The sequence below is a fragment of the Anas platyrhynchos genome, chromosome 27 (assembly GCF_047663525.1).
Source record: "Anas platyrhynchos isolate ZD024472 breed Pekin duck chromosome 27, IASCAAS_PekinDuck_T2T, whole genome shotgun sequence".
In the NCBI taxonomy this organism is placed as follows: Eukaryota; Metazoa; Chordata; class Aves; order Anseriformes; family Anatidae; genus Anas; species Anas platyrhynchos.
In genome coordinates, this window is record NC_092613.1 from 7,787,395 (window position 1) to 7,811,669 (window position 24,275).

Below are 24,275 nucleotides of genomic sequence, written 5' to 3' on the forward strand. Positions count from 1 at the left end.
TCAGTGAAGTTGCCTGAAAACAGAGATTGAACCCAACAGGACTGCAGCAAGGATGAGGCTCCCTGCATCGACAGGACGAGGGAGCCCAGGGCTTCCTCCTCCAGGGCTCTTGCTGATCTCTCTGAACAGAGAGATAGGACGCAGACTTTTCATGCAGCTTCCTGAGCATCATCTCAGCTTGCAAGCACACCAGAAGAGCCTGGTGTCAGCCTGGTGTTTGCTCTTTGCAGTTCTGCAGAGTAGGGAGAAAGGCAGAGACCCGTGGAGGTTTCTGGTTTGGGGTTTTTATAAATAAATACCATAGGAGGCTGTGAAACTCGCTGGGGAAGGAAGCACAGATCACACTTCCTGCTGCTCAGGTACAGCAGGGAGCTGCTTATTACCATACACAGCATTTCTCAGTTTTCAGTCTAATGGCAACATAATGGGCTGATTTTACTATTTGCTTTCTACAAGCAAGAATTTACTTGTCCAAAACCATAGCAGCCTAGCATTTACTAGACAAGAAGGCTGCTAGCAAGGAAGTGGCCCAGAGAGAGCTAAAACAGGAGCTGAATGTAGGACCTCAGCCTGTGTACCCCTTCCTTGCTTTCTAATGGCAGGCACTTTCACAAACTTGGAGATAATGCCTGCAACTGCTTTATCAGGGAACTCTTCTGCAGTTATTAGAGTTTCATTCCTCCCCCCAGCCCAGCTGTAAACATGGGTATCAGCAAAGGGGAAACACCCAAGCGGCCTCGCCAAGCTGCCAAGCAGAAAGCCAGCCCTGCCTCTTCCTTGTGCTGGCCACTGAAAGGGAAAACAACAAAAACATTTCCCTGCCCCATGGAAAGGAAGGATGCTTACCCCAGGCAGGGTGCGCAGCACGCTCCAGGATGCAGTCACACAAAGGTGAGAGTGTAACACCTGCATTTGTAGGATACACCACGAACTCTGACAAGTGCGTGGCACTTTGGGCCAGTGTCCATGCCGAAATCCACGGTTTGTGTTCCTCGTACCTTTGTGTACCCTTTGTGTGTCAGCCAGAGGCCTGACCTCACCGATCCCACGCACAATTTGAGAGTGGCCTGATCCGACCCGCAGGATTTGCATCGCACGGAGCCAGGTGAGGAGACTGAAGCTCTCAGTGACCTCGCAGGAGAGGCCAAGAGAGGAAACACCTCGAGCACAGAGGCTGAGACAGCAGAGTTCAAAGCGAGCAAGCATCGCTCCTGCAGCTGAAACTGCGCTCGCTGCTCGAATACAGCTGCAACCACATGTTTTCTGTTATTACCCCGCTATCGCCCCTGCTTCTTCCTGTACAGTCCTTGAGCTCCAAGCACCCGCTCACCCCACACAACGAGGTGAGGCCTCCACGTGCCACCCAGGTACCAGGGCTCATCCTGCACGACAGCTGCTGCCTGCTCCCAGGGCAGGGGCGGTTGCCATTTTTCTATCTCCATTTTGTAAAAGTGAAAAATGAATCAGGCAGCACAGAGAAGGGAAAGGAAGAATAACAAAAAGTAAAAAGAAAAGTTAAGTTTTGAGGTTTTAAGTACTAGACAAAGTCAGGAACTCTCCTATGACTTTGCAGGTGCATTGGCACCCCCACGCAGTGCACTGGGATTAAATATTGCATATCCTGAAATGGTAGGAAGCCTAATTCAACAAGTACTTTCTCCCATACTTCCTTCATGGGTTTTCAGTACCTTCTTTACTCCAACAGCATTGCATAATGACTGCAGCATAGCCTGGGGGCAACTTCAGGCAAGCCACTAGAAGCAGCAACCCAACCACCTGCCTGCAAGCTGCAGGAAACCCCTAGAGATGTAGGAGATTATTTCCTCCTCACCAATCCTTGATTCCTCCCAGCTGAGAGCTAGTCCCTTCTAGGGTCACTGCCAGGGGATGCCAGCACTCAGGGATCAGAGGTGCAGGAACCCCAACCCCTTCAGACAGCCCTTGGGCTGCCCTCACCCCTTCCAGCTGTCCCAGAGCCCCAGGCCAGCAGCACCCCCAGCAGCCAGAGCAGACCCAGGGCTCAGGGCAGGGTTTATAAGGGCATCAGTGAGCTAATAACGAGCTCACCTGTGCCTAGTAAGAGTGGTGTGTTCCCAATTAGTGCTGCTGTGCTGTCCTAGGACATCTCAGGGCCTCAGAGCCCCTCTGGCATGCCCCGGCAATGTCCCAGTGCTCCTGCCATCGGAGTCAGCAGGAGCTTGTTGTGGGATGGCTGCTGCAGGAGAGGCTGCTTCTCAGCTCCTTCTGTTGTGATTACAATCGCAGTAACACTTAGTCTTATGATAGCATTCTCCATTTTCTGATTGTTTCCTGAACGTAGGCTAATAATGCCAGCTTTATACTCCTCGTTCAGGAAAGAGTAGGTGTTTTCCTAAGAAAGGCCATTACTTTTCATTAACAGTACGGCAAACATTGAATAAGAGGCAGCACGGAGCACCTGTGCCTCCTCACAGCCTATTCTGGCAAGGAAATAAATGTCTCACCCCACAGGGAAGACCCCGGGGTCCTTTTGGACAGGAGCAGCACATCACAGCCACCACCAAACCGGCAGCAAAAACACGGCTCCTCACTGAAATCAGCTGTTGCCTCCTCACCAGATTACTGAGTAATTTCCCCCGCACTTATGACTCAGTTGACTGGAAATTTTGCCTGAGCAAGGACTGGACGTCTGGCGTGAGGTTCTCCATCCCCGGGGGTTTCCCCTCCCACAGAGCCCCTGCGGGGCAGCTCTGGTGGCTGGCAAGAACTGGGCACCGTGCCGAGGGGTCACCCCCGTGCCCGGGCACCGCTGCACTGCACTGTGGGATGAGCTGCCCATCCTGGCTAAAGAGCGTGGAAAGAGGCAAAATAACCAAAAGTTCAGCTGCCGTGTCTGTCGGTAGCAAGCAGCACACACGTCTGCATCGCCAGCAGAAAAGAAGCCCAATTACATCCCAGAAACATTTGGGGGTGCTTTGGCTCTCAGCACTTCCCTCTGCTTGCCCTTTGAAAGGAAAGTGTTTGTATAAATAACAGCAGATGCATTTGAAAATAGCTCGTCTCCCAGCCAGTGTTTAGCAATAGAAATGAGCAAAGATAAAACAGTTGCATATGATGTGAGAAACACAGCAGATGGGGAGCACGGAGAAGGAGGCCAGGCTGCGCCTCGTGGCGGCAGAAGCTGCCGGTGCCGCTCGGTGCCGCCAGTGCCTGCAGCGCACGGGGCTGCTCCAGCTTCCTCGGACAGAAAGGGGTCAGCAGCTTTTCGGGTGCTTGCCTGCTTGGTTTGACAATAATGAGCAACTTCAGCTCCTCTCCCTGCATCCATGTGCAAAAGCTTCAAGAGCTTTCCCTTCAACTCACAAGCCTTCAAAGCAAATGCAGCCACCTGGGTCTCCTGCGCCGTGCTTTGTTTCCCTCTTTGTACCCATCACCAACGCCTCTTGCTTTCCAAGGGTGTGCCCACTTGGTTATGACAAACTCTTGCATGTGGAAGTAGTGACAGTACCAGTGTAGGACCGATGGGGGGAGAGGTTAAGGTCTCATGGGCTAAAATTCAGCTCCCTCCCCTCGCGCCTCACCCACAGACCACAGGGATGTTTTCTTTCTGCCTCAGAGCCACAGCCTCGAAGAGCTGCCGGCTGGAGCCAGCCCTCACCTTCAGTTGCAGATGGCAGGAATGCAAGGACCCTACGTGTGAGCAGCTGGGGCAAACACCGGGGTTTTGGGCCCCCTGGTCTCCTGCTTCCCACCACACTCTGCAGTGGGTGGCTGGACGTCAGAGCGAGCCACAGGCAGCACCAGCGTGCGGCGAGTCACCGGTGCTGTGCCTGCATCGTGGGGAGGACGGGAACGAAACCGCAGTCCTGAGGCTGTTTTCTCAAGGAACAAGCCTGCCATGGATGAGGGTATTTATCTTCCCATAAATCTCAGATTTATTCAAAACAGCCAGGAAGTCTCCCAGGAGCTGCTGTCCCATTGGACATGCCCACGTCTGAAGGTGCTGTAATATTTGCCAAGTTCATGGGGTAACTGGGGCCAGTTCTCAGCGCTCCCATAAAACCAGAAAACTCCACCTGGATTTCTAAAGTTACAGAAACCACAAAGATATCAGCCTGTCCCATCAGCTGTTTTGCTGCCTGTGCTCTGTTTGTGGTGCAGGGCCGTGTTCCAGGCGGGCTGCTTCTCGCTGACAGCCGCTGCCACCAGCGGGCACAGGCAGGGCTCCCGGCCCCAGCTCCATCACTGGTCCCGCATGCTGACCCTGCTCCAGATCCCACCCGGCTGCCATAAGGGTGGGAAGTGGGAACGTGTCCCTCTGTCACCCCCACTGGGAGCTTCCATGCACACCAGTGTCACTACTGGGACCTGCATCAACGAGCAGCAGCTCTGGGACGCCGGCTGTGCTGGCGCTTGGTCGCTTTCTGCTGCTTTACCAGGAGCCTTCACAACTAGCAGGTGTCCTGGCTCGCATGCTGTTTTTTTCCATTGAAGCTCGATGCAGAAACAGAATGACTAATATCGCTATTTCAATTGCTAAGAAATGTCCTCCGTGTGGTTCTTCCAGTGTCACCACGTCTGCTCTGTGACTTGGCGCTGTGACCTCTAAGTCCCCGCAGCACGAGCCTCCCTGCCGCCTGCCATCGCCCTGCTGATGCTGTGATGCTTTCCCGCTGTGTGGTAGCAGTTACAAGGGGCAATGGATTTGGGGTCTGGAGCCCCTGGCTGGGAGCTGCCTCTCCTCCATGCCCCGGCCAGCTCTGCCCCCAGCGCCATGGCACAGCCCATGCTCCTGTCCCCATGTCCCCTGCTGCAGTGATGGGGACAGGAGCTGCGGGCACTGGTGAGCCTGAGGAAGGGAGAGGGGGATGGATGGGGCAGGGATGGGATGAGCTGTGCTGGAGGAGCCCCGTTCTGCCAGGCGGGCTGGGAGGGATGTTTTCCTTGGACTGTGAGCGGGTGAGTGGTGCCAGCAGCAACTTTGTGACCCTGGAGCAACGTGAGTGCCGCTCCCTCAGACTCATCTCTTCCTATTTCTATGCTATTTGCTTTGAGGTTGGAGGAACAGGGAGCTGGCTGTGGCTCTGCACAGGCCACTCGAGCCCAGCCCTGGCCATGGCAGCTCTGGTCCACACCTCACACGGGGTGAGAAAACACAGGAGGAACTGGCCAGCGGTCTTCCAGCGGCCCCAAGAGCCAAAAGCAAGATGTAACCCTTGAGGGTAAGCACCTCTTGGGGTGGCTGCTTGTGTGAGCCGTGTTTTCTCCACCCTTTAAAACACAAAATCCAACTGACCCCCTCCGTCCCCACCACACCACCGGGCTGGGTGCGGGTGCTGGGCTCTGCGGGTGCCTCACCGGAGGCACCGGATGGCACCTGCAGCCCCCCCGCTCCCGCAGAGCACTCAGGGTGGCAATAAATGGCCCATTTGTCAGAGCCGTTCTATTTTGAGAGCGATTAAACTGTTTGCCTTGGGTAGCCAAGTAACCTGAAAGGCTGTGATTTACCCTCGCCCGTGTTATCTGTGCGGAGCCTCAGCGAGCGCCGGTAACGCGGTGCCCTGGAGACCCTTCCTGCCTGCACGGCTGTGAGCGCGGCACGAGGCTGCGCCGATGCCAGCCTCAGGATTTCCTCTGTAAATTAAACTTCCACGAGATAAGGAAACCAAACACCAGCCGGGGCGCAGCAAGCAGCTTCACGGAGGGGCAGGGGTGGCAGTGCCCCCCAGGTCCGGGGCGCAGGGGTGGCTGCGCTGCCGGCCCCCTCCCTCCGGTGGCGCAGAAAGCCCAGCGAGCACCATTTGCATTTCCTGCCTCAAAAGTGAACAAAGCTGAGCTCAGCAGCTCCCTCCCACCCCCGCCCCGTGCCTTCGAAGCGCAGCGGAAACTGCGAGGGGCTGAGGAGATGGAAACACTGCTGCTTTATCTCACCGTGCTTCCAGGCGCACACGTCCCATCTTTCTTCTTCAGCGAGAAATGTGATGGTTGCACCACCAAATCTCGCATAACGCAGCCGTCCCACTACCTTGCAGCTCCTTACTGGGCTCTGAGGTGCTGTAAAGCTGCGCAAAACAGGCCCTGAATCTCATTGTCAGCCCAGTAACAAATGTTTCATTATTATTTAGCCAGCAGCACGCTCAGTTTAAGTTCCCTTTCACTGTAGAATAAGCACATCGCAATTTCTCCAGCGCCAGCCCAACTTAGAGGCAAACTCCTGATGTTCTGAGACTCAGAGCCTGTGTGCTCAGGCTAGTGTTTAAAAACTATTTATTTCCCTAAAAATCAGGGCAGCAATTGTGGCAATGAGTGATCAGGAAAGCCAAATTTTCCACTTTATTGAGAGATCTGTGCGCATTTCGCTGCGAATAGGCAGTAAGGAAAAACGAATCCTGTTTTTTTCCCAAGCAGCCTCTCCGAGTTAATCGCAGAACAAAAGAGGCCTCGACTGCTGCCATACATCATGGAAAGGGCTGGATCCAAATACAAATGAATTAAAAATAAAGAGATACAAACAGTGCTTCCTTCCTGCAGAGCCCCCCGCGGCCGCTGGCCGCTGCCCAGCTCCGGGCTGCATCCAGCCCCGCCGCCCGGCCGCCGAGGTGCCGGGAGCCACCAAGGCGCCGGGGGCTTTGTGCCCACGCAGGAGCAGCCCCCGGGAAAGGCGTTGGTTTTGGCAGCTCCCCTGGTCAAATACACGCCGGCAGCCTTTCCTTCCTCCCAGGCACCTCCATTTGTGTCTGTCCTTCACTCGCTGTGGTGAGTCGACAGCTCCTTCCCGCTGTGAGCCGCACCTTGGCACGTCACGAAGGCCTCGATCCCCGAGCAGACCCCCTTGTGGTGGGGGTCCCGGGGGTCCTGGGCAGCCCAGCCTCATGGCCACCCCGGCACCAGGGCTGCTGTGCCCATGTCATGGAGCAATCGGCTCCAAAATCTGTCCAAAAGCAGCAGGGGGTCACTGCTTCCACCTGCGACAGGCCTGCTGTGGCTGCAGGACCAGGCCCCGCTGCTTGCTGCACCCATGGGTGTCCAGAGCCGATCCTTCCAAGCCACCGGGGCTGCTCTGGGCTCAGCAGGCATAAATGGCCGTACTATAAATAAAACTTTGGCTTGATTAGAGAACTTAAGGCAGGAAAAAAGCACTTACAAGCTATACAAGGAAAACATGAACCCCCCCACCACCACCACCCGTGAGTAGTTGTGCTGCTGCTGAATGAGTCCCTGAGTGCCAGCCTGTGACCGAGTCATGCTTCATAAATAAACCTCACAAAGGTATTCCCTGTCCCGGAGCACTCACCCTGTGCACTAGGGCAGGTGAGGGAAGGGGAGGGCAGGATGTGGCACGGCCGGGGGCGGCCGAGGGGGAGCCGAGCTCTGCACCTCTCGTGCTGCTGCCGCTGCGCTCAGGTCTGCTGCAGCGCGGGGCCGCGACTCGCTGCGTGCTCAGCGGAAACACAGCAAGAGATGTGCAGAAAATCGCTGGGCCAAGCTCACCAGCAAAACAGAATTTTGCAGATTTTTCATCCAGTCCCAAACCCAAGAAAATAAATTAAAAAAAAAAGCTGCTTTGGCTTAAGCCAGGTTGTTTTTTTTGGTGCTGCGGCCAACAAACTTCACCCATTTGCACTGATCACCAGGTGGAGCGGGCGGCTGCAGCGGCTGGGCAGGCTGGAAGCTGTGACTGCAGCCACCAGGAACAGCAAAATGTCTGTGCACAGGCTGGGAAAGTGGACGAGGGCAGAGGGGAGGCAGAAACAGAGCGGCCTGGTGCAGGTCTGCTCGCTGGGGCAGAAGCCATTGAGAAGGTGTCAGAGCGAGCATCTCCCTGGGGGCAGGGGGGAGCCGAGCATCAGCAGCACGAACAGGAGCTGGGGAGAAAGGACGGAGGTGGAGAAGAAAGGAAAAAATGAGGAAGCAACTGTGGGAGACAGGCCGGAATAGGAAGCAAAAGCAGAGCAGAAACCTGCTGGAGGAGGCAGGCGAGTCCCTGGGCGCCATCGCTGTGGGGCTGCCCGTTCCTCCTCGGTCTCCTCACCGTGTGCTTTACAATGCACCTGAGGCAGGGCAGAGGGGGTCTGGGGACACGGTGCTGTCACCTGCTGGACCCACCAGCACCTGGCAGCAGGCACAGGCTGCACCCCTCTGCTACGGGCCCCGCACGCACCCGCAGCACCCAGCAGCTGCAGGAGGAGCGCTGGCACAGGCACGCTGCGGGGCCAGACCAAACCCACAGCCCGGGAGGGAGGCAGCTGCGGGCGGGGGCCGGATGGGAAGGTGAAATCCGGTCAAGTACGCGCAGAGTTTGGAGAGGCTGAAAATAATTGTCTGGCTTGAACTGCAGCCAGGGTAATGGAGCCAGCGCTGCTCTTCGGAAAGTGTTGATGGGGTTTTAAATGACAAGAAATGGCCGTGCCTTCAGTTTCTTTGCTGGATCGAAGAGCCTATATCTTCAATAATTTGTCTAAGTTTTGGATTTTTGCTCTGGGAGACAAGAGGCAAGCATGTACTGTTCAAAAGTGAGCAAATGCCAGTAAATCCCTGCTTAATCCATGCATACAGCTTGTTTCTGGAGGGCTTTTTACAGTGCGGTTGCAGTCTCGATGTGCACCTTAATACTCACGCTGAGATGCAGTCAAAACCAAGAACCATTCGGTGACCCCATAACCAGCGCATTTATTGACTGTGGTTGGTGTTCGAGCCGCATGTTTCGGGCAGGGTCCATTCAGCCCTTGCTGAGCTGAGCCGTAAGGAGAAGCCGCTGAATTTCATCTCCCCACATGCTCTCAGGCACCAGCCACAGCAAAATAATTCCCTGGGGGTCAGAAGTAAGAGCTGGGGGGAGGGCTCAGGCCCTTGGCTTCTGGCCCCGGTGTTTCCCCCTCATTCTGCTTCCCGCAGTCTTGCCAGGCTTAGATGCAAAATTATCAGCAGAACGGTTTATAAAATGTCAAAACAGTTCCTATCATGTCAGCTGGACGATTTGTATAAATAATGCCTCTTTAAAGAATCTTCTGCCGGCTCGAACCTCCCTTTCATCTCTCTGTGATTTATTTTACGTTATTTTAATGGGATTTTAAAACAATCTCTAACGAAGAGAGCGAACGGAAAGTTCTGTCTGGCGAGGATGCTTGCGGCACGGCGTGGGGACTGCTGAGCCCGGGCAGGATCGCGTGTTTGCTGCCACCTGTCAGGTGTATGATAACAGTGACACTTTTACAGAGAAATTGAGAGTAATTTCCTCTAATGGTATAAAGGAGACGACTGCTCAAAACTGTTATTGCTCGACGGGTGAAGTCTGTGCATCGCTGCGCAACAAGTCGGAGAAATCACCTCTGGGAACGAAATATTTCAAAAAGTTGTATTTATTTCCTGAGGATTGCAAAACAGCTTGAAAGAGCAGAAGAAGTCGCCTCAGTTGTGTTTGTTCTGCAAAATAAACAGGCTGTCACCATGCCAGACATCCTCAGATGAGTATGGACAAATTCTGATTCTCTTTTCTGGCTGTTCTTTGGCACCTATTTCCTACAGAGTGCATTTATTTAAAAAAAAAAAAAAAAAAAGAGAGAGAGAGAGAGAGAAACCCCATGTATTTTCCATAAAAAGCAGTCTGCAGTGAGGAGTTTTCCAGATCTGATTCTCTACTGACAATTTTCTTTTGATAGTGGTTGAAACCATTTTTGGAACAAAATCTGGATTCTAGGAGTAATGAATTTTGTCTTTCAGTAAGGCTGTGCGCAGACCGGGGGAAGCATTTCCCCCCGCTTTTCCCATCTGTGAGAGATACTGACTGCATTTCTCCACCATAGCTGCTGTGTACCCAGGGGGCAGGTGGAACGAGGCCCCAGGGGGAATTTTCAGCAGTGCCTGGGGAGCAGGACATCGCCGCTCCTGTCCAGCTCCCTGCAGCCCACAGAGCCCCAGCAAGGTCCGATTCCCCATCCTCTCCTCAAGGACAGGGAAACTGAGGCACGGAGCAGTGACGTGACTTGTCCTCAGGCACTAATGCCAGGCTCTGGAATCTCGTTTCAGCTCATTATTCACCCAGCCACAATCACTCTCTGTTAAACCAGATGTGACCCTGCTTCACATTCACATCCTCTCTCTGCTTTGCTTTCACTTCCTTTAAAGGCAAGGAACAGCCAGGAGGGGCATCCGTCTCCAGTCTCTGGGTCTCAATTTATCATCTTTTCTTTATTTTTTTTTCCATTTTCTCTTTTTTTTTTCTTTTTTTTTTTTTTTTTTCCTTCCAGGTAAACGTTAAATTTCAGAGTCCCAGAAAAAAATCCCCCCACCTTTCCCAGCCCAGGGGTGGGTGCTGTGCTCAGGGACGCGGCCACGTCCCCACCGCGTGCGCACAGAGCGTGGCCATGGGTGAGAGGTCGCCGTGCCGTAGCCAAACCCCTGCTGGGCCCTGGCACAGGGCTCGGGGCTGGGCTGGTATCAGGGGTCCCCCCTGCATGCCCAGCCCAAGTGTCACACATGCTGGGGACAGCACGCTGACAGCCGGGGTAATGCCAGGAAACCCTGGACCCTTCCCATTTCAGAGCTGAGGTCTGCAGCCGGCAGCCCTGGCTGATGAGGAGCAGGTACCACTCTCTGGGTGTCCAGTGCCAGACATGGCTTTGGGGACCAGGGGGCACATGTCCCCTGGCAGAGGGACGGAGAGGGACGGCTGCACCCCTTCTGCGAGGCAGAAGGGTGCAAAAGGCAGGCAGGTAACACTGGGTGTCCCTCATGTCCAGGGTGCCCGGGCAGTGCTGCCTGCCAGGAGGCTGCTTTCTGTCCCTGCAAGTGTTCTACATCCCTGCCAGAACAAAGGCGGACTGTTGCTGCTGTTGAGTCACACGATAAGATCATTGTTACAGGATATATATTTTTTTTGCACGTGTATCACTTAGAAATATATATTTTTTTTTCTATAAAATCTGTTCTCTCCTCCACCCCCAATGTGAAAAGAGAATCTGTGCTCAGAGCCCTGCTGAGATTGCAGATAGACCATTCCCTTCCTGATCCTTATCTCACCAGGATGTAGGAGGATCCTCGGGGAATAGCTGGAAGCCTTTCGCTGGAGCCATCCAAGAAACAGCAAGCTGACTACAGCCTTTAAATGGCAAATCCATCAAGCTCTCGGGGACTAGGACCCGAAGCATTTAACCCCGCTGAACTACGACACCCCTGGACTGTGCCACGCTGGATTGCTCCCCGGTGCCCACCCTGGCACCAGCGTGTGCGCTGTGCAGCGCTCGGAGCGCTGCAGGCACCAGGGAGCCGGCTAAATAGCAGGATCTAAAAATACACCTTTGAATCCTAATCTCGAACAAAGCCTTAAATTGCTGGCTCACAAACTTATTCCAGCTGCAGCCCGCTTACAGGCGGGTGATTTGGAGCGGCAGCAAATCCCCAGCTGAGTTCCTCGCCCCAACTCTGCAGGAGCTCAGCCTGCGCCCTGCATCCTGCACCCGCACCCTGCACCACAAGGCCGGCTGGATTGGGACTACAAGGTGCTGGGGAAACAAAGAGGGGGCAATGAATGAATCCTGCGCCTCTGTGCAGCCAGGCCAAACATTTCTTACACACAGCTCCTCCTGCCGCCAGCTTCATCATCGCATGCAAAAAGGCCTGCTTCAAATCACAACTATTTTTATGAAACACAATATGCCGTGTTTGGCAGCAAAGGGGTCCAAATACTCCAAGCACATCAGCAGAAGGATTATACCCCACGGCAGGATATATTTATATGTACACACAGTCTAGACATCAGCAGAGGGCTGTCAGCCCTGCTGTACAGAGCTTTGCTGCCGGAGCTCAGCCGTGTGCTTCTCCAAGCCAGCAGCAGTGAGCTGCCGTCCTTCACACAGCCCAGCCCCTCGGCAGCCCCACAGCTCGTGCTCACGGGAGCACAATTTGGGGCAGAAGTGAATGAGGGAGCCTGCGGGTCGGTGGCCGGGGTCGGACACGTGCAAGGAAATGGTGAGATGGGGATGAAGAGGTGTCTTCCACGCCACAGCACTCCCCGACCCAGCACTGGAGCCAGCCCCATTTGGCTCCTCTGTTTGGGGAGTGTTTAATCACTTTGCAAGCTGTACAAACCTCCAGCCCCGCGTTTCCTGGTGCGGGGGCTGCAGGGGGGCAGCGGGAGAGGAGCCGAGAGCCTGCGGGGCCGCAGCACCCGGGGCTGGGCAGGGCGCTCGGTGCTCGCGTGGGGCCACGGCGGGGACTCGTCCTCCCTTAGTGACAGAGGAGTTGCAACAGCCTGGCAACCTGGTTGCTTTGTGTTTAGGACAGGAAACAGATGCTGCCTGGTGGAGGAAGCATCTGAAGAAAATAAGCACGCCTTGTGCCTCCCTGGCAGAGACGCGGTGGGAACAGGGGGTGCGCGGGGCGGAAACGCCCCGGTCTGGCCCCGGTTGGGGCAGGTGCAGTTCAGCTGCATTTGACGGCATCGTCCTTGGCCAAATTAGTTGGGATGGGAAATCCCAAAGGGATTTTTCCCTCTGGATTTGTTTATGTTCCCTTAGAAGCACAGGGGCTGGTGCTCATCATGCGTGTGCTCTCGCCTCGCTCCGCTGACCGAAGGTCCCCCGGCTGTGCCTCCCTGGGGGATGCGCTGGGGGGGAAGGAGCAGATCTGTGCACTGCCTCCTGCCGTGGGACTGCACAGCACAGAACACTCCTGGCCTTTTGCTTTGGGGCTCGGAATTTGACACAGTTATTCAGCGTGATCACTGAACAGGCAGCGGCGCTGCCAATCTCCCCGCTGCACAAAGCATCCCACAGCTCCCCAGAGTGCACCTCAAACAGCTGCACAGCCCTGCAAAGGCTCAGTTTGCTGCTGTGCCCAGCACGCTGCCCTATCCCCTCACAGCCCCTGCTGGGAACAAACAAGTTGCAGGGAAAAGGAGAAAGTTCTGAGGGCAAGGAAAGCCCAGGTTAGTTATGTACCTGTAGGGAACGTGACAGTTCACTAATCTCACCGTAACGCCTGCAGAAGCCTCTTGTGCAGCCCGGCCTGAGGGTCCTGAGATGATGAAGCTTTTCTCACCCCGCCTACGGCCTGGGAAATGTGGGCTCCGTGTGTCTCGCGGGCTGGGTGTGCAGCTAGACACAGCCACGCAGACAGCACGGGCACCGGCTTACGGGCGTTTTCTGCAACACGTCTCCAGTCCTCAGCTGCTGGAAGGACAGACAGAAGGACAGACAACAGCCTGCGTGCTGCTGGGACGAACAGGGTTACCTGGTTTTAGGCAGGGATGGAAAGCTAATGCCTTCTAAGAAAAAGGTGTAAAAAGATCTACTGCTGTTAACATTTACGGGCTGCTCTAAGCCAAACTTCATAAAGGCTGCTCATTTTCCTTCCTGCTCAGCTTTCCACACGCGGGGGCTGCTGCCCCGTGGAGCTGGGTCGTGGTATTTTCAGGCTGTGCAACCCCCGCTGAGCCCCCACCTGAGGCTGGGTCCTCATTTTGTTGTTCTGCTTTTTGTGCAACCAGAAATCTGGCAGCCAGGAGCTGGCTTCTTGTTACGTCCTACACTACCCCGGCATTTACAGGGTCGTTTGCTCTGTGGCATCGTGCCAGAGCATTTCTTTGTAGCCTCACCAATTTGAGAGACACTTTCCATAAATAGATCTCAAAAGACGAAGCAAATACTTTTAAAGGAAGAACTGTTAGCAGGGGCAAAATTAGTGCAAAAGGTTAACGTCAGCTCTCCTGCCAACCTGCTGGATTCAACCGCAGCGTGCTGCAGGAGCTTGACAGAGGGTTACAGCAGACAAAAGGGTGGATTTGGGTATTTTGGGGACAGTTCAGGATCAGCAGTTCCTGCTCTCCCCGGCTGTAGCTGATTGTGTCTGTTTGGGGGCTGTCAGCACCTTGTGCTGTACCTCAGGGTCAGCCTGAAGGTCTCCAGAGGTGCCTCCTGCCCCAGGACACGTCTTACCCCAGAGATGGAGGGACCCCAGCCCCAGCACTGCTGACACGGAGCACAGGGAGCCACGGGAAGGCAGGAGCATCGTGCTCCAGCCTGGGAACCTTGGGCACCACCTGGCAGGACTCACAGGATCCCCCAAAAACCACTCACCTGGCACCATGCTTTTTATTAACAGAGCAAAGCATCTATAAACATGAACAGGATCAATTCTTCATCCACACCTGTTGAGTTACCACTCTTTTCCAAACTTCAAAACCCTTTTGCTTCAGAAATGCAAAGTTTTTTTTTTTTTTGTTTGTTTCTTAAATTAATTAGGATTCTGAACTAATCACCTCACTGCTCAGTTAGCTTAACAGCAAAATGCAAGCACAATTACAGTTCCAGAAGGCAGAAGCTGATAAATACACCCCTGTGCCACATCCCCTTGCTTGCTGCTCCCCGGCCGTTTCGGTCGCACGCAGCCCGGACACAGCCCCGGCGCAGGACTTGCTCAGATCACGCTCACTCGCGTTTGCTCTGCCGTGTGCTCCGCGCTAGAAATGACCAACTCTGAGTTCTGGAACAGAAAGTAAGTCCTCAGAATGAAAGTGCATGTTTCTTTGAACTTCTCTATCTTGAAGGCATAGACAGCGGGGTTCATGGCGGAGTTGGCGTGCGACAGCAGGATGCTCAGGTACACCAGGCTCCGTGGGATGGTGCAGGAGGGGCAGAAGTGCAAAACGCAGTTCAGGATGCCCAGAGGCAGCCAAGACACTGCGAAGAGGAAGAGAAGGAGGGCCATGTATTTGGCTGTTTTGTACGCCTTCGGATAAACCGTTCCTCCATCTGGAAGCCTTGCTGAGTTTTGGCTTAATTTTGTCCGCATTATGTGAAAAATCTTGGCGTAGAGGGTACACATGATAATCGAGGGGAGGAGGATCCAGGTGAAGAAGCTGAAGTACACCACGTAATCCTTTCTCATCACAGCCAGAAAGTGGCACTCGATGTAGCTGGAGCCACCCGTGTGCTGGTTCCACCCCATCAGGGGGACCAGTCCCACCAGCACAGACAGGAGCCAGCAGAGTCCCAGAATCACACAGACTCTTTTCTTTGTGATGGTTGCCTTGTACCTGGGTGAGTAGGAAGCAGGAGTTACATGGGATTCTTCAGAAAAAAAAGGAACTACAACATTCATGAGTTTGTGCTTTTAAGCACTCCTTTCTGGTTGGCCTAATTAGGGTTAAGCACAGTGCTGTGCAGCCGGTCCTTAGCAGCTTCTGATATTCAAAATGCATTTTGAAACTACAGAGGAACGTCCACATCACCAGCGATCCTTTGTAAATGAGAACCCCAAGCCCCTTCCTCACCTACACCACTTCATTTTCACTCATCTCAGCAGAGCTGCGTGGCTGCCTCCCGGGGCAACGCCTAAAACCCACCACCTCAGCCAGACCTCGGGCACATACCCATTTCTCAGAAACCCTTTCCTAACTCTCCATAGCTGAAGATTTATTTTCAGGCACTGCCAAATTCCCAGGAGTGCCCAGCCCGCTGGTGTTCCATTGCCTGCACTCTGGGAACATCTGCACTTGCACGAGTAGCTCTGGAGAAACGAAGGTGCTGAGGAAAACCCTGCAATGCTGCAAGCAAGGGAGAAGGAAAACACCCAGGAGGACAGAAATAGGGAAAAAGATGCTGAGATGGGACCTTTGCTGAGGCTCACCTGGTAGGCAGCTTCACTCGCAGGTACCGGTCGATGGTGATGGCCAGGAGAGACAGGATCGAGGCGTGGGGGAAGATCATCAACAGGCAGCATATGAACAAGCAGGAGTAGAAGTGCATGACAACTCCTAGGATCACCGTGATGGCCAGCGGTATGACAAGGATCCCCACAGCAATGTCAGTGAGTGCCAGGGAAACGATGTAGAAGAAGGTGGTCTTCTGAAGAGCCGGGTTCAGCTTCACTGCCCAGATCACCAAGGCATTGCCCACCACCGCACATATCCCAATAACAACCTCCACCATGATATAGATCACATCCAGGCTGTCTAATGTCATCGTGGACATCCGAGACTGTGTCCACACTGAAGAAAATGATGTGGTCAACTGTCGTTTTTTGGCTGTTTTTTTTTTTTTTTTTTTCTCTCTCTTTTTTTTTTTTTTTTTTTTTTTTTTCCACCCACCCCCCACAGCCAGGTCAAAACCCAGCTCCTCTCTGATCTGCCCTGAATTAAGTCCCTCGGTCAGAACTTTGCCCTGTCTGAAGTGCGTACAAAACTCACCGTTTCAGGATGCGCAGACCAAACTGTTCATAAAGAAGCATATATCATGTCTTTCATCTCAATTTCTAGCAGCTTTCTTTCTGTCTTCCTGAGGCTTTCGCACATTTACGCGTGCTCCTCTGGAAGGGTCAAGGTAAAACAGTGGCATCATCACAATATTAACAAACCACAGGTGCTACTTCTGCATATAATTCTGCTCGTCTGTTTTAACCACTAACAGAACCTCCCTTCCCCACGTGGGCTCGATGGGTGAATTAACCAAAGCACAGCTACACCCTGCTGCAGTCAGTGTGCTCCTGTCTCTACGTTTCTCTAAAGCTTGCTCATTCTCTATTGCCTGCTGCGTAGGTGGAGCATCAGAGAAAATAGGGCCAAGGGATCTTGGCTGATCTAGACCATTCCTCTGCCACAAAGAAAGCACTGGGAGGGCAAATAGGAAGTCTGGATTTGGGGCAAATGAAGGCAAATGGAAAGGTAAATGTCTTTCTTTGACCTGGTCACACAAGATGCTCCCCTGAGGCCCCATGCAGAGCTGGTTTTTTCTCAGCTGTTCATAGCAGGCACCAGAGGTGAGTGGCCCTCGTTAAGGTCCCTATAGCTCTGACATCAGCATCGCAACAGGCACCCAGCCACAACGAATGCCACAAGGGGTAGGTGACAAAGAAAGAAAATTAGCAGCTGAAGTTTGAAGGGGAAATGCACCAGTGCAGGAAGTGGGGAACTTTGCCCAAACACCCCCAGCAGCCAGGAGGACACAGACTTTTTCCACACCTGCTCGAAACTGCAGCATCAGCTGCCTGCCCCTGCTCAGGGACTTCTCAGAGAAGCAGCTCACTGGGCTTGCAAAACCTAGCACACATCCCAACTACAACCTCACACACACCTCTGCTGGCATTCATCTCCTGCACCCAGGGCTACCCCGTGTCCGGTTTTCTTAGAAAACCAACACCTCCCAGTTTGCTTGCAGACCTGGGCTGCCCATGGGTGGGTTCTTCTTCACCATTTCCCCAGCAGCAATTGCACCAGAATGGCTCCCAGTCGGGGGGCACCAAGTCCGTACGTGGGTTTCAGGGAAGCAGAATTTGGCCAACCCTCTTCAGGGCAGAGAAAGAAGTGTCATTTATTTCTGTCTCTGTCTTCTCCCAGGGTTAATTTCACTTCCCCAGTCTCAGTTCTGCCAGAAGGCTGGGTGGCAGAGATGGGAGGACGCTGTGTCTGGGAAACAGCGTGTTTTCCCCATCTTCCACTCTTACATGGGGCCCTGCTGCACCAACACGGCGCCACACTGCCTCATCGCCCACCTGCTGCTGGCTTGTTCTTGGAGTGCACTCACTGCCACCTGCCCGAGATGGGTTATCCTGGGGCTCAGGCTGCCCCCAGCTCATGTTTGCTTCTCCTTGGCTCTGTCTCGAGGGGTCCGCAGCTCCCACCACGTCTGCAATCACTGCTTTCCCACACTCCCCCCGCTTCCCATCACATCCCACACGTTGCCTTCGTTCCTCTGCGCTCCATAAACTAACCCTGGCCTTTCTTTCACTCTTTCATTGCGAGGAGGCCTCTCCATACCCGTTGCTCTAAAGACGGGGCACAGCAAGGGAAAGCATGCCCCTCTGAACATGGCAAGGATGAACATGGCGTGCTGGCACTTCCACTGAAAAAACGTCACTGGCATTACAGCAACGATCTTGTCACACTGGGAAAGGTCTGAGTAAGGGAACTCAGCCGTCTTGGGGCCTTAACTGATCTAATATACCCTGAATTAAGTAACTATTGGAATTTAGCTTAATGCCCTTCTACAGTCCCCCAAACAGCCTCATTTCCTACAGTGACTACAGAGAGATTATCTAAGCTGATAAGTGGCAGCTTTGCACGGTCAATTCTGGTTACAGCTCTCCCACTTCTAAACCCGTGGCTAGGAAGAGGAAGCAGTTCAATTATTTGTTTGCAGGTTGCTGGTAAGCAGTCTTGAGAGAACTTTTCATTTTTTTCCTTTTCAAAGTAGCTTTCCAAAGTACTTTACAGCTAGCAGGCTGCCGAAGGGGTACTGTGAACATCAGGAGACGTGTCCGAAGGGGAAAATCTTTCCTGGATGCTGAGATATCTGCAGCCCCGTGGAATGGAAAGAGCTGAGTTGCTGCCCAAGTGCTGAGGATGTGAAATTCTGGGGGTTTGCCCGCCGGAACGTCACTGGAAGAAGCGAGCGGTAGGCACCGCGGGCAGACCCTGCGGGAGGCCGCTGGTGCCCATGTCCGCCCTCCGCAGCTCGAGCCAGGGCAGGAACGACCCCAGCGACGTGCTGACCAACACCAGCCAGGTGCTGAGCAGCATGGATGCCATTTACATCGGGGCCGAGTGCCTGGTGGCTTTGCTCGCTGCTTTGGGTAACATCCTGGTCATCTGGGTGGTGAAACTGAACTCAGCCTTTCAGAACACGACCATGTACTTCATCGTCTCCCTGGCGCTGGCTGATATCGCCGTGGGGGTCCTCGTCATCCCCCTGGCCATCGTGGTGAGCCTGAAGGTCAGCATTGACTTCTACTCCTGCCTGTTCATGTGCTGCCTGATCGTGATTTTCACTAACGCATCCATCCTCTCCCTCCTGGCCATCGCGGTCGACAGGTACCTGCGCGTGAAGCTGCCCATCAGGTGAGTGCTGCCTGTCCCAGGCACCTCCTCTCACCCACTCCTGCACCGTCCTGCACCCAGCCCCTGCCCCTTTCCAAACATGTTTTTATTGTAGATGCGTGCTTGTGGATAGAGAAAGCAGCTGTCCCTACCCGCCTGAGGCAGGACCCCCGCTCGGCAGTTAATGCAGCACAGGCAGACCCCAAGGGGGTCCATGCAACACGGGTAGCTGGGTGCTGTTGCCGGTCAGAATTCAGCCACAGGCTGAGTCTATGGTCAAACAGTTCACTTATTTGGGTGTTTTGTAATTGTGCAGGATGCTGAAAGTACTGTAAATTTCTTTGGGTTTCTGAGGATAGTCTCCTAAATAGAGTTTCTTGTACTGTTGGCTGAATATACAAAAGAAGTAACAAAGGCTTATGAAGGGCTGATTTACGAAGTCTTTCACTTTCTATATTTGAAGGGAAAAAGCATGTAAGCTAGAGATGTAAATCATAATTTCAAGCATGAAAAAGGCCATATTTCTGTGGGGAAAGGATCTACAAGAGTGAAAAAGCAGTTTGGTCTTACAAATAGTATAAACCAAATACAGAGACTAAGAGACATCCAAGAAAGTTGAGAAAAGACAGGACTGCTAGTAGTGGAAATATATATTATATACTATATATATATAAAATAAATAAATATGTATGGAAATAACCAGGCAAGAGGAACCCTAAGATCTTAATGAAACAAGAAATAAGATACCTGAAAACCGATAGAATTATAAAGAGGGGAAGTTAAGCATAGTACATCTTGTTCAAGTGCTGCAAAGTAACTGTTACAAACAAAGAGCAAAGGCTTATCTCAAGATAAGGTTTTCCCTCCAAAGAAAAGGAACTCAGTACTGCAGTTTGTCATAATGAACTTGTAGTATTTGAACACGAGTTCTTGAAACCATCCTTAACTATTTTAAGCACTTCTGTTTAACATGAGCTGGGTTTTCTTCCTCAACAGATATAAAATAATCACTACAGAAAGAAGAATTTGGTGGGCACTGGGTTTGTGCTGGTCTCTCTCCCTGCTGGCAGGATTAATCCCCATGTTTGGATGGAACAGGCAAAAAGAAAGGAACGCTGACTCTCAAACATGCGAATTTGTCTCTGTGATGAGGATGGATTACATGGTATATTTTGGGTTTGTGACATGGACCCTTGTCCCTCTGACCATCATGTGTGGTCTGTATGTTGAAATCTTTTACATCATCAGGATGAAGCTAAGCCAAGGTGTAAGCAACGTGAGAGGGGCAGGAACATTTTATGGACAGGAGTTCAAGACAGCCAAATCTCTAGCACTTGTTCTCTTCCTGTTTGCAGTATCCTGGTTGCCTCTGTGCATTATAAACTGCATCTTCTATTTTTACCCTGAATGTAATATCCCCAAGCACTGGATTTACCTGGGAATCTTGCTGTCCCATGCCAATTCTGCCATGAACCCCATTGTCTACGCTTGCAGGATAAAAAAGTTCAAAACCACTTACCTTTTAATTTTAAGGACCTATATCCTATGCAAAAAAAGCCCAACAACACCAGACCCAGTCCTTACAGAACAAACACCTCAATAGTCATAAATATAGAATGAATGTTGGCTCATCAGTGTATACCGGACCATTGATAAAATGCTTTAAAAAACCCATGGGAATTTTACCTACAGTCTTACACAAACTGTTTTATGATAAGGGCAAACCCCTTCTACTCTATCTGATGTACATTTGACATTAAGCCTAAAAGGATCATCCACAATCTTCTGCATTATTATACCCCAGCAAATTCTGCTTGACTGTAGCTGTACACCAAGCCCAGACCTTCCAGACAAGAATCTTCATTTAAGAGCACCTTCTAGTTTTTACTTATTGGCTTGAGCATTATTTGGCAGACCATCGACCCAAAGCACTGTTAACAAGGCAGATTTTTTCCTCCTAGTTCCCTAGGTCAAATTTATGGCCAGCTGGTAAACACAATTCTTGTTAATTTCTAGTTTTAAATCTTTTTGTCCAGTTACAGGCCCTTTACTTGCACACAACCACACTTGCCCCCGACGTTTTGTTCCAGCAGCATGTGTTCAATAAGGCTATAGCACCTTGTGCAACACCTCCACCTGTGGATGAAAAACTGCATCACGAAACCATCCTCACTGTGGGTCCCACTGCTGACCGTCTCAGCTGAAAGGACAGAAGCTGAACTGCCTTCGGTGATTCTTCTTTGGGGAAGATCCTGTCGTGGGAGTCTTTCATTATTTGGAAATCAAGATAGTGCTCATCCCAGAAGCCTGAAAAATGGACCTCAGACATGGGGCACCAGGCAGGAGCTGGTGCAAGAGCTATTGAGAGATGGGATGTGCTGTGGATAGGGGAGCATGCCAAGAGGAGGTAACTGACAAAAAAATTAAATAAATAAACTAATGATATCTTTAGGTTATTCCCTCCTCCCCCAGCTCCCTTACCAAGGATAGAATCAACTATTCCTATACCATCAAGTCTGCATTTTCTTAATTTGTTACTGAAAAGCATCCATTTTGGCGATTTTCCTGCACAGCATATTCCCATGATCTGTTCTCCCTACCCACCAGAAACTGTTTTCTTAACACCTGACATAAATGCAGTTTGTTGCAAATCTCCTTTGCAAACCAGTTGCTCTGAACAGTTTCTTTTTGCAGCCTGTTACAGATCTGAAGATTTACTCTGAACTGAATCCGAAGGTGTATGTAAATATGTCTATATACGTATTTATTGTATAATTTCAAAATACAGAAGAGACTTCAGACAAATTTTGTCCATTTTTTTTCTCCTGCAAGGGTTGGCTGGGTCTACTGAAAATAGGATAAATGTTTTTTGTTGTTGGTAACACAGCAGCTCGCAATGCAGGCATGTTGTCACTGACGACTCTTACCTCCTTTGTCTTCTGTACAACTAGACAATAAATTCAAATCTGGTCAACTTGTGCTGCTGTCACTGTGCCACATTTTCATGAAGGACAATAAATATTATATGGATTTAATGTGAACTCAACCTGCTCTTCTCCCTGACAACCTAAAAAAAAGCCTGCACGAAATCCCTGCACTGCTTTGGTACGAGTCCTCCCTGGGACAGCTCAGAAATTGCAGTAAATATTACACCATAGTTTGCACAGCCTGCTTTTAGGGAACATGGGTCAGGCTGAAAATAGATCTTTGGAGACAAGGCTATTTTTTTTTTTTTTATCTATCTTTAAATACTAAAAGTGGTCTTAAAAAAAATAATAATAAAAAAGCAATGCACCATTCTGTGTTACTTGGTTCAGTAAGCTGAAAGGAAAAACGTTGGTGTCTGTTCCTCTAGCTAAGATCAGACATCTCGGTTTATATCTGATGTAATCCTTGTCACAGACCAGAACTGCCCTGTTACACAGTTTCACTCTATTAATAAACAAGCCAGTGAAGGAAGTACATGAGTACATCAGAATTTTGCTACATAATCTCTCTTTATCGGTAGATGGAACCGATTGCTTTCAGCAGAAAGAGAGGCCCCAAACAAGCAGCAGAAAGCTACGAATAGTGCAAAGGCCAACTTTGCTCCCGCATTTCTTAAAAAATGCAAAACCAGGGAACATCCCAGGCACCGCAGACGGAGAAGGAGAAAGCCCAGAGGGCTGGGAGCGGGGGAAGCCCACGGGAGGAAGGCAGGCGAGCATCCCCGGGGGATCCCAGCTGGCAGAGGGGGGAGCAAACAAAAAAAAAAATAAAATCCCTGCAGGTCGGGGAGCCCCGAGCTCGGGCTCCTGCTGCCCCCCAGCGGCACGGCCCCGCCGCACGGAGCCTGCCCGAGCCCGGGGACCCGCTCCCCGCATGTCAGAAGTGAACCAAGGGGGAAGCGGGCATTTGTGTTATCACTCCTTAGTCCGGTTATTAGCTAATCAGAGCAGCTGGCAGTGCAAAAGGCAAGAAAAATGCTCTGGTCAGTGACTGAGCAAAGAAATAAGGGCTCAGACGTGAACGGATGCAGAGAAACATTCCCATTTTTTAGTTCTCTTCGGCCATTCAAAGCAGCAGCCAAAACACACGGAAACTTCACAAGTTTCTTTACAACCCTACAGAAACTTTAGAAACTTTACAACTCTACGAGGAGCCACTGAGATGTCTACAGGTGAGGAAGCTCAGTGCAAAAAGCAATCTGTCTACAGCCGTTGGCAAGGAGGCAGGAACAGGAGACGTTATTTTCCCCTCACAGCCATAAAATCAGCAGACGTTACAGATGTCAGTGTTGTCATTGCGTAGAGCTCTACAGGCCTTGATGCAATGCTGGTGGCAGCGTTTGATGTGCAGGAAGCGCAGAGGTCTTCGTTCCACCAGAAATTTCATCATCACACAGGCCTCACTTTCGGCCTGGGCTGGATGACCACAGTGGCGTAGGAAACCTCATCCTGGGGACGTGAAAAAATTTACAAATATTGGAGAAAGTGCAAGTGTTACATTTCAGCACAGATTTTTTTTTTTTTTTTAATTTGTCCTCAATGCTATGGTCCGTGGTCGGTCACAGCCTGCCCCTGCTTGTGGGAAAGCCACCAAATGTGGTGCTGGATCAGGGTGGTGAGCCCAGCTCGGGATCCTGGCTTGGGTCTCAGCGTTTGGGGCTTCCAGAGAATTGACATCACGAAGGAGAACTGCAGAAATGCTTGCCCCTTAAGAAGATTTTCTCCTGAGCTCCCTAATTAGTACTTTGGTTGAACTTGAGTCCCTGGAATACATGTGGAGTGCATGACAGAGAAGGGTTAGCTTTCCTCCTCCTGCCTAGGCACCTAAGTGGCTCCCAGAACTACTACAAACAGCCTCCAATGCACAGGATGAATCCCTTTTCCTTAGTCTTAGTCCTCTAATACTTGAGTCTGCAAGAGCAAACCTCTTCTCTCTCCCAAAATTAGCATTTACAACTCTATCAGGAACTTAAAGTCTGCATAAAATAATAGGAATAATAGTTTTGACCTTTACCTGGACGTTTTTAGCAGATTCCTCGCGTGGTACCTGGGAGGGAACTTGCTCTTGTAAATTTTCTTGGGATCTCTTACGCTCTGGAAAGGAGAATAAAAGTCTCTGCTGCCTGTCCTGTGCTTGGAGAGAGCAGCACGAGGCGCATGAGCCAGGCATCAGAGTGACCCCAGGGTGCGCAGCTCAAATGTGGCTGGTAAGGTGGGGAAGGGAGGGGAGGGGAAGAAGGAATGCTGTGGATTGGGATCAGCTGGGTGATCAGAAGGGTGACTTATTCTCAACACCTTTCTCTAGTTACTTATTTAAAAGATAGCAAATTCTTAGTCCACGCTCCCTGTGACAATCATCGTTTTAAAGGCAAAACAACAGAATCCCTGCTCTTTCTCAGAACTTAGGATGTTTTAATTACAGGACTGAGGAACAATCAGCACCCAGTGAATTAGTCTGTCCTGGGTGCAGGACAGTTCATTTCTCTCTTCCTCTTCTG

General features: G+C 51.7%; 2 protein-coding genes across 2 annotated transcripts; one reads left to right on the forward strand and one right to left on the reverse strand.

The window, feature by feature from the left end:
* Positions 1-13,285: 13,285 nt before the first annotated feature.
* On the reverse strand, positions 13,286-16,751 carry LOC101792560 (adenosine receptor A3). The gene is made up of 3 exons (XM_021268285.4): positions 16,166-16,751; positions 15,607-15,967; positions 13,286-15,013 (listed from the first exon to the last, which is right to left on the reverse strand). Exons 2-3 carry the CDS (start codon positions 15,948-15,950, stop codon positions 14,395-14,397), a joined length of 963 nt encoding a protein of 320 aa, XP_021123960.4. The 5' UTR covers positions 15,951-15,967; positions 16,166-16,751; the 3' UTR covers positions 13,286-14,394.
* A 1,323-nt stretch (positions 16,752-18,074) lies between these two features.
* On the forward strand, positions 18,075-21,768 carry ADORA3 (adenosine A3 receptor). Its single transcript, XM_005013675.6, has 2 exons — positions 18,075-18,811; positions 19,787-21,768. Exons 1-2 carry the CDS (start codon positions 18,411-18,413, stop codon positions 20,391-20,393), a joined length of 1,008 nt encoding a protein of 335 aa, XP_005013732.2. The 5' UTR covers positions 18,075-18,410; the 3' UTR covers positions 20,394-21,768.
* Positions 21,769-24,275: the final 2,507 nt, after the last annotated feature.